The 10,489-nt window shown below is 31.9% G+C and overlaps 1 protein-coding gene across 1 annotated transcript; it reads right to left on the reverse strand.

The window, feature by feature from the left end:
• Window positions 1-8,286: 8,286 nt before the first annotated feature.
• On the reverse strand, window positions 8,287-10,489 carry LOC122595258 (myb-related protein 308-like). Its single transcript, XM_043767595.1, has 2 exons — window positions 10,044-10,489; window positions 8,287-9,005 (listed from the first exon to the last, which is right to left on the reverse strand). Exons 1-2 carry the CDS (start codon window positions 10,304-10,306, stop codon window positions 8,381-8,383), a joined length of 888 nt encoding a protein of 295 aa, XP_043623530.1. The 5' UTR covers window positions 10,307-10,489; the 3' UTR covers window positions 8,287-8,380.

Raw genomic sequence — 10,489 nt, forward strand, 5'->3', positions numbered from 1 at the left:
TTTTGTCTTCCCCGCAATTTTCGTGGTACGATTCGGCCCAAGTGCATTGGTCACCCAATGTGTGACCCGCCTGAAAAACATCATTGACCACCCCCTTGACCCTCTTGATCTCATCCTGCAGAAACAAAGAATATGTCTCTTCGTGCTTCGATACCTTGCGGCCTGGTGCTTCTATAATAGCAACATGTTACTCGCATTAGTTTAATATTAAGTACTTTTAAATTAGTTTAAGTAGTTTTAATTATGTTGTAATGTATTATTTTAATAAATAAAATGTCATTTTAAGAATTTATATGGAGTGTGTGTTGTGTTTTTGAAAATTTAAATGGGTAATATAAATAAGAAGATTAAAAAAAAAATAACTTTCATCAACTTGTCACTTTAGGTCCCTGGCTCCATCTTTCTTCCACCTTTAGTCCCCCCCAACGGTCACTACAGGTTTCAAAATTTGGCACCTTTAGTCCCTGATGACACACGCCTTCTTCAACCTCTTGCGAGCTCCTAGCTCGCGCCCTGCAGCTCGCTTCCATCTCGCGTAGGTGGCAACCGGAACTCACTCGAACCTCCGCAGCTCGCTTCCATCTCGCAGCCATCTCCCCTTCGGCTCCCTCCCCCTAAGTAACTTTGGCTACCAAGTTGTGTCTCACGAGTAAAAAAAAAACGTGGAGTTCTTTCAAACAGTATCTATCTAGATAAATACATAGGTGTCGAATAAAGAAAATACGTGGAATTTTTACAAACAATATTTTTCTAGATAAATACTTTTCAAACAAAATACAGTGAATAAACAACCAAATAACCCTGAATAACTGATACACCAATTAAATCCCTTTAGTTACTCATGAAACATGTAACTATGTTTAGTGTTGTACTTAAAACGATAATTAAACTTGTATATTAATGAAGTTTCGAAAACGGGTGATATTATAGAAATATAAGAGCAATTATATACCAATGTCTTCTTTTTATATACTATAGAAATATAACAGCAATTATATACCAATGTCTTCTTTTTCTATAATATAAGCAATCTCAGTGGTCTTAGACAAGGGCATGTTTAATTTTTTTTTTTTTTTCATTAAACGCGGAATGTATTAAATGTCTGAATATATAAATCATGTCCGTATGTATTAAGTAAAAAATAGGTAATTGACAATTATTTTTATTTATTAAATAAAAAAAAAACATAAATTTGACTGAAGTATTAAGTTCTTAATATTAAATCTATTAGGTAAAAAAGTAACAGGTCTTAGACTTATAAGCTGATTAAAATTGTTTTATTATTTGAATCACAAGTTGGATCACTTATAGTTCATTGTTTTATCTTATCATCATTTTTTTTAGTGTATGATTGAAGACCACGTATAGAAAGAAACTTTTCATAAATGAGTGAACACTTCATAATCTTACATGAAACCTGAGTAATATTTTGTCACATATAAAATTTTAACCTAAAAACTCTTTTTTAAGTTTAAAAAACAAAATGGTCCAAAAACTAAACCTTTTAGAATATTATTATAAAATCAGTTAGAATAATAAAATGTTTCCAAAGCTTTCCACTAAAAAGGGAATAGAATAATATACAAGATACAGATACAAAACGCTAAATAAAACAAGTAGGTAGTATATGATATGACAATTTTCTTTTCTATGTGAGAACTATAGTCTATAGATAGTTGACTCATCCCAGTGGGCCAAGGCCTTTTTACTATTATATCTACCAAAAACAACTATTGGGCCCACAGCCCAGTTCACCTTTTCTACGTGTTACTTCATCCGTTCCATTTTTACGGCTATGGGCCCATCCATGAACTAATTTGGTGTAGAAGTATATATTATTCCAGAACTACTACAAAATTTATTAGTTATTACAATTACAATTACAATAGTAATAACTTTTACATCAACACATACGTGTAGTATATGTATAGAGTGTTATAAAAAAGATATCACTTTACCTCATCTAAACAACAACATTGTTTTTGTTGCCATTCTTCCCTTAGAAATACAAGTAGTTGGAAAACTTCAGTATCAACCTTTGTTTTTAATGTATAAGCTACAAAAAGTACTTCATACTAATTTGCAACAAGTGCCACCAAACCGTTAATTAAATACTCCACAATGACCGGCTCACTTTTTAGAAAATAAGACAAATGTCAAAAAGAGTCGTAGATATTATATGCTCTACAGAGAAATAAATTTCGCGAAAAACTAGTTATATGTATCCAATCTTGGTTAACTATTCACATATGTGGATATATCGATTGGTTTCTTTACATAATCAATAAGATTACAAAAAATAAAGATATAACTTTCTAAAGTTCAAACTAACAAACTAATAAATACGGTCAAAAGACAAATTGGGTCACGAGACGAGGCATAGACCTCAGTGACGATATCATCAATTTATACATGTGGTTCACGATCGACTTTAATTACTATAGCCATCGGCCCTGACTCAATATGTTTGACCAACAAGCCCAGTCAAGTGATGAGCATTTTGGTAATTTGGTCCTCTGTTGCCTATATATCCAATAATCCAAATACCAAACTGTTTTCCTAGATAATGCATATTTTGTTGGTTCGTTGAAAAAGCTGGACTAGCTTTAGTTGGTTAATAACAGGATCAAGTCTTACTTTCATCACAAAATCAAAACACGTGCCTTTCAAGAATGAGAATACGAACAAATGGAATGGGTCTTCGATAGCGGATTCGAATTAAGAAATATAACATAAAAGTTCAATTCTAAATCGAGATATTAACATGAAATTGTGTTTGTTTTTTTTTTTCTTTTATGGAAACCAAATGAATTTTAAAAATTGGTTTAGGTACCATTCATGCACATCAAATTAAAAACCGAATTCTATATATAGGTTTTGGTTCAAATAAAACAAATACTCGTATTAAACATATAAATTTAATTTTCTTAACATATAATCATTGTCTCTCAACAGATATAGGTCAATATCTTATCTTGTTTGTTTTATCTTAACATTTATTACTAATCCTTGTATATATATTAGGGAACTTCACGTAATATAGGTGATGTAGTTTTTAGGCCACTAGATCACCTAAAGATTTTATCGAACGTGAGACTTGAGAGGCAGCGTTGGCGTTTTAAACACTGGAAGTTTATTTTATACTTCATAGAAGATGATGTCCTAAATTCGAGTTATTTATAAAAATGCCATCACTTTCTTTATTAACGAAATATGCCACAATCTGTTTTGTAAAAACTACGTTTGTAATGGGGTTAACACAATGTTTTGTAAGGATTTATGAATTGGATAGGGGCTTTGACTTAAAGATCGTTACCTGCATTTATATTGTGTTTAACAAGGAACATTGTCCAAGCAATATGTTTCACTTGGTGGTGGGTTCTCTGGAGGCAAAGAAACAACGTGGTCTTCAAATGAAACAACTCCTCTAGTATAGACATTTTTCATGTTATAGTTTTTTTTTTCTTTTTATTTTTGGATTAATTGTCGTAGTAAAAAATATATAGTTTAATATGGTCACTTTGGAAAATTTGCCCTAACTATATGATGTAATTTTGGTGTTTTTCGGTTCTTCGTCAAAAGTCATTACTCTTAATGATATAACTGCTGTTAAAAAAAAAAATAGGGAACAAAACTGTTTAATTAAAGATAAGTTGACTCTTCTTATTGGTGTGGGACTCGGGTCGTAATTAGGACCAGCCTCATTTTTTTGGAGTTGTATGTTGGATGATTTTACTACTTGAATTGTAAACTTTCCTTTATTTGCTGAATTTGCTGATCATGGCCGGTGTTGGTGTCATGTCTTGAAAGACATTTTAGATTTCAAATGCTTATCATCCTTGATTGATAAAACAAATTCAAAAGTTACGTCAAAATAATCATTGTTGGAATATATGTGTCCTTAAGAAAGTGAATTTTTTGCGTTTAAGAGGCTGTAAATAACTCTCTTCCAACATTGAAAAAGTTGGTTGCTCGTGGATTGGATGTGAACTCAGCTTTATGCCCTTTCTGTGAGACTATAGGCTGAATATATTGCTTATGTGGTGGTGCCTATCAACGCAAGTATTGGTCGTTTCTAGATGAGATATTAGTTAGAGTATTATTTTGGAGGGACAAGGGTGTAGTGTCACAAAGTTTGGAAAGTTTTGGGTTATAATGCAGCTAGCAAGTATAGCCTATTCTTGCCAAATTACATGGTGTAGAGTCAAAGTTTGTCAATTCTTGCCAATATCAAAGTTTCCAAATAAATCCTAAACTTTCATTAAATTTAAAAACCACAATACAAATAGAAATTAAAAACTAAGAATAAAAAAACAATACAATTAGAAAATAAAAAACGAACTAATACAACCTGTCATGAGGCCACCCATATTTGTCGACGATGTCGCGTTTGCGTTGCAAAACTATACTACGCACGGGATGACCAAATGATCGTGAGGTTACAAAAAAATATGGATGTCTTGATCCATCGTCTTTTGTCATTGCCATTCGAGTTGGGTGCTAGCAAATCTCGCGCAAGCTTCTCACGTTCTTCAAGGGCAGCCATTCTCATTTTTCGATTGAGCCTCCTTTCTTTTTTGTGTGCCATACTCACCTCCCTATACTCTTCAACTGAACCAAGCAAAACTTCTTTGTTTTTGCCCGAATTCGCTCCCTTACCACGTGTTTTGCGAGGAAACAATGGCATCGAGTTCTCATTCAAATCGGGAACTCGAGTGTAGTGGCTCGACTCATCGGTTCGAACCCTTTTCTCACTCCCACTAGTATCTTCGGTGCGAGGGGTGCCGGCCGTAAGAGTATTAGGCTCGGTCGAAGTACCACCAAAACCACCCGCCGGTGGAACATACGAGAACTTATCATGTTCCTTCACAACTTTCCAAGATTTAAGATGTTTGAATCCCTTGTTCTTATGTCATTTCGACCACTCTTCCAAAGTTTGTGTTAAGATATAGGCCTCATCGGCACCGCTAGCCCATTGAGATATATATATATATATATATATGTATAGTTAAGAAGGAAAATTAACCATCGTATTGTAGATGTCGGTAAACTCGTTCAATATCGTTTGCATTTTCTTTCATTTTGTGTTGACTTGATGGTACATTCATTGATGATGTTTTTGTTGATTATTGTAGTGTTCATGAATCCTATTCCAAAAAGATTCGTATAATTGTTGATCGGCGGTGGCGGGAGCCGTAGAGATATGAAAATAAGATCGGGCCAACAATTCTTCATCATCGCCACTCCAAACGATCGGGGGTGTTCTTGTGGTGGTTTTTTCCGTTTTCCCACGATCGGGTAGAGGTGGAGGCGAGAGGTGTCTCGCACATCGTCATATGCCTCGTCGGGTTGCACTTGGTCATCATCATCATCATCATCATCAAGAAATGTGATTGTCGGTTCGGTTCTAAGAAGTTGAAAGCGGCCCGTGACTTGCACAGAGAAATCCTCGGTCAACAATTGAGAGATGTTGTCAATGACGTTTTGACTTGAAGAACCGCCGAAATCGTATTGTGTTTCGACGGTTCTAGAAAGTTGAAATGGGAGTTGATTTCTTGGTGCTCGATACTTCTTGGATATTTTTTTAATAGTCGGAATCATTTTAAAGAATATAAATGAAAGAAATAAGTAATAAATATATTCGAAAAGATATGACTTATGAGTATTTTTAGAAATGAGAAGAAATGAAAGATTAAAAGGTATATATAGGTAACAAGGAGAGGAGTAAATTTTTTAAATTTTTAAAAAAATTCAAACGGTCACATTGAATTAAACAAATAAAAAAAAACGGTAACAAAAGACGCTTCCAACATGTAAGTATGTAACCATCTGGTTTTGCCTATACGTAAGTAATATCGGGTGCCTTTTTCTCGGAACTTCCTTTGGATTATAAAATTATGTTGGTCCCTTTCTTAACTAGGTGGGGTTGCACGTTAATACGTATACACATCTCTTTTTCTTGAGAAAAAAACGAATATAACACAGTTTTTTTTTTTTTTTTTACAACGCAATCTTTTGTCATTCTTAACATATACTGTATATGTTTCCAATGTCAACATAATACTAATTCAGATTTTAGTTAAAAGACAAAATGCTTGGAGTTAATTACATGGATGATCATTATGGTATTTTTCAGGTTTCACATTTGGCCCTTTAAGTTAGAAAATGACATGAAACGTTTTTTATTTGAAAACTTGTTTCATTAGTGGTCTTGGTGCACCTAAAATCTAAATGATGATTTTATTCATTATTTGCTATTACATTTATCATATCACAAAATATATTTCAATAATAATCACAAACTATATCTCACTAATTACATTTTTTTTTTTTGTGAATATTATGTTATGTTTTTGAATTAACTTGATAATCACAACCTTTTTGTGTGTGTTGTCAAAATCACGAAATATATTTCATAAAAAAAAAAAAATCGAGTTAAAAAGTACTCCTCATACTTTGCAAAAAGGTTACAATTTAAGATAGTCTCTATAGTATAGATAAATATAAAAAAGGATAAAATAGTTAGTTTAAAAATTCTAAGTCTTACAAAAAAAATCTACGGTGAAACAAGTTTTCTCGAAAATAAAAACGCTCCTTGTAAATTCTTAAGTTAAAGGAAACTACGTGAAATTTGAAATAAACCACAAGGACCATTGATGTAATTAACTCACATGCTTTTTAAGTGTTTGAAAAAATGAAAATTGTCATAAAAAATAAAAATGACAATTCGTACTGTAATAAACAAATGAATGGGTTACAGTGATACACATTTCAAAAAGAAATGAACCACGTACGAACATTAAGAGGAAGGGTGTAATCGGCTTGTTTTATCGGTAAAAATCATTGGCAAGCTTCTGTAAATCAGCAACACTATAGCACTTGTATCAGCTATTTTTGGCAAGTTGAATCGGCTAGTTTTGCAACCTTCATCGCCATGTTTTGGCCGATGCTAGTGAACGTTGGATGTTGCAAGTGAACGTTGGGAGAAGAGCTTTTGGCAATGAACATCGGTTAGATATACATCTTATTTTTAATCGGCAAATTGGTAAGGTTTATGCATCTACACCCTTACTTTTGATAAGTTTTGGTTAGTTTTTTGCATTGCCACGTGTCGTAATTGGCTAAAAACTTGTCAATTAGCCCCAAGATTGTCACTACACCCTTGCCCCTTATAATTACAAAATATGTTTGCATCTAATGTCTTCAATCTTTTACCAAAGGACTAAATTAAGGCCACTGAATGGTATAAAATTGATATTCGTTCTTATAATCCTATTCCAGTTTCTCCAATGTCATTGTAATTGCTTGATCTCGCTAGTCTGTCGGCATGTTTTAAAAGAAAAAAATAATAAAAGTCACCTGGGGTTACAAGATTTACAAGTTATCATTATTGTAATTAACATATTCTTTCTCCCAAGTTAAAGATTTTAGATACATGTCATGGAAGATTTACAAGTCATTATCATAACATCGTTGTGAAAATAAGATTTTTACTATTAATTTATTAAAAAAGTTATATTATATTAAGGGTTGGTCCCAATAACTAAAGAGAATTAGGTAGGCACATGGCCCAATCTCTCAACTTTTCTACATCTTTAATTGTAATCTATCCATCTATTTATCCAAGGCAACATTCTGTAACAACACTCTAACAAAAGTACACAACACTTATCAAGAAATTGGTAAGGATCTGACATATGCTTACCTTTTATCTAATGAGACAGATTTCCATTTTAATTAGTTTAGAAAACAAATCTAAAATTTAGCCTAATTTATCATACTTTACTACTTGATTTACAAGTTACCTACACACCTACACATCATTACTTTGGAAGATAAATATAACCACCTAAATACACCATTTTCCATTCAATAAATAAAAATTTCATGTACACTATAAATAATGTTGTATTTGTTCGCACTTTTAGTTAACGTGAACAAATTAAAAATTTTATCACGCTTTTATGCGTGTAAAAATATTTAAAAATTAAAGTTTGTAGAAATTTTCCCACACTAAAAAATGTGTAAACTAAAAGTTCATAGTTTTTAGTGTAAATTTTCATAATTATTTTGTAACACCTTATTTGTTCATGGTAATTTGTTCATACTAATTAAAAAATTAAATAAATGAAACATTGTTTGTAATGTTAGACCTTGATTGTGAAAACAAAACAAAGCACAATTTAGTACTATTTAAAAATTAAGTAACTACAATATCTTAATTATACAAATCAAGAGAAAATGAAAATAGCTACAAATATATATCATTTTGAGAAAAAAAACATATACAGAAATCTCTCTTCCCCAATATGTTTTTAGTAAATTCATTCATACATATTGATTAATAATTTAATAAAGAAAACATAACCCAAATGAAAATTCATTTCATCTCTAATCGTCTATAGTCCAAAACACCAGCTTTCAAACCTAAGAAATTATAACCAGTTGTAGTGTTACTATTTGTTCCATTAAGATTGGTAGCACAACTACACTCCTTGCTATTCTCTATACCTAAACTGCATGCAAAGCATATGGTAGTAGAATTACCACTTGAACTACTTCTTCCACCTGTCTTTAATGCCTGATATTGTTGAATTTGTGGTGACGATGATGATGTAGAAGTAGATGATGAGCTATTGTTTTGGTGTTTATAATAATGAGGAGGGCTTATTCTTAGCTCCAAATTTAAATCCGGACATTTTTCATGAACATTATCTAGAGACGTATTTTTGATATGTTTTGTTTCTTCGAAAATTTCTTCTTTTTTGACTAGCTGATGGTTGGTAGCTGGAGTGGCGTTTGCAAAAGAGATTGTGTTGGTCGTGTTGGTCGTGTTGGTGTTTGTGTTGGTTGTAATCATATCTAGTGATGAAGTATCGTTGACAGATCGGTGAGTTGCTGGATCTATCCCTCGGTTTAAAAGCTTTCTTCTAATATGTGTATTCCAATAATTCTTTATTTCGTTATCAGTCCTTCCCGGTAATCTTCCAGCAATTAAGGACCACCTATTTTTCAAACAAAGAAGAAAAAGGCCGGGCACCATTATTAATTACTGTACTATAACATTTCAAATTCTAAAAAATCAAAATCGATATAACTTTATGTTGTTTTAACATCCGGTAAAAAATCATTACATTAACAAATTGAGTAGTATGGGATAATTTATGAGTAACAGCAGAAAGTATTAATATCTAACTCTTGAAACAAATCAAGTTCAATTCCTGACATCAATGAATTTAGTAATACCGTGTGATAGTTTACGAGTACGAATAAAATACTATAACATCTGACTCTTAAATAAAATGGATACGGATTATATTATATATTAACAATTAACAAAATTGGATACGAATATTCATTACTTAGCTTTTTTTGTTATAAGAAACAAAAAACGAAGGAAACAAGAGATCTCGTAGATAATTACTTGCTACCAAAAAGTATAATAATAATAATAACGTTCACCATAATTGACATAATTTCAAAATTCTATAATATGGATATTAAAAAGGAAAAAAAAAAAAAAAAAACTGTACAAACAAAAAATCAAAAAAATATATAGAACACACCTATATACATGGGCGGTACCACATAGAGGGCAAGGGGGGCAATTGTCTCCCTCAAATTTTTGTCATGTATTTTCAAATTTTTCATTGATTTTAAAAAATTTATTATAGTTTTTTAAACATTATGACCCCTTTTATATTTATATTTTATGGATTTTTTAATTTTAGCCTCTCTAAAATTTTAATCTGGTACCGCCCTCCCTATATAATACGAGTAGAAAACAACTCGACTTTACATATATAACAAAAAGCACTCAGAAAATTAACTATAATTTTCATTCAGAATAAAAATCAAGAAATCTAAAAAACATGTACACTTATAAATAAAATATTTTCAAGTCTAACTAGCTAACTGGATACGTATCTTTTTTTCTTTTGATAAATAAATTGGAATTCTTTAAATTATCCAATAAATTCATGATAAAAAATCAAAATAACAAGAGAGAGTAAGTTTAAAAGAAGATATAAAAACCAACTTACTTGTTACCAAGAAGGCTATGTAATTTAATAATAAGTTCATCTTCTTCTTCAGTGAAGTTCCCACGTTTAAGGTCAGGCCGGAGGTAATTAATCCACCGGAGACGGCAGCTCTTGCCGCACCGGAGTAGCCCGGCAGCCTTAGGCAAAGAGCGCCAGCATCCTTCACCATGAGCTCTTATATAAGAAATTAATCTATCATCTTCTTCTTTAGTCCATGCTCCTTTATTTGTATGTGCTTTTTCACAACAAGGTGATCTTCCCATTTTTTAATTTTGTAGATTATTTTTCTCTACTTTTTTGTAGTGGGGTTAAGAAGGAAAAGGAAAATTTAGACCCTTTGGTTGATCTCAAGGATGTATGGAGTAGAGCAAAGCATGGCCGGCCATTTTAAGAACTTGATGTGGGGTTTAATTATCTTTTTGACTATACGTATATATAGATATAGA

This window comes from Erigeron canadensis, chromosome 4 (assembly GCF_010389155.1).
Source record: "Erigeron canadensis isolate Cc75 chromosome 4, C_canadensis_v1, whole genome shotgun sequence".
NCBI classification, from domain to species: domain Eukaryota; kingdom Viridiplantae; phylum Streptophyta; class Magnoliopsida; order Asterales; family Asteraceae; genus Erigeron; species Erigeron canadensis.

Coding starts and splice junctions, on each gene's coding strand:
- LOC122595258 (XM_043767595.1), bottom strand. CDS start 10,306: ATGGGAAGATCACCTTGTTGTGAAAAAGCACATACAAATAAAGGAGCA. Junction 9,006..10,043: donor CATAGCCTTCTTGGTAACAA/GTAAGTTGGTTT, acceptor TTTGAAAAATAG/GTGGTCCTTAATTGCTGGAA.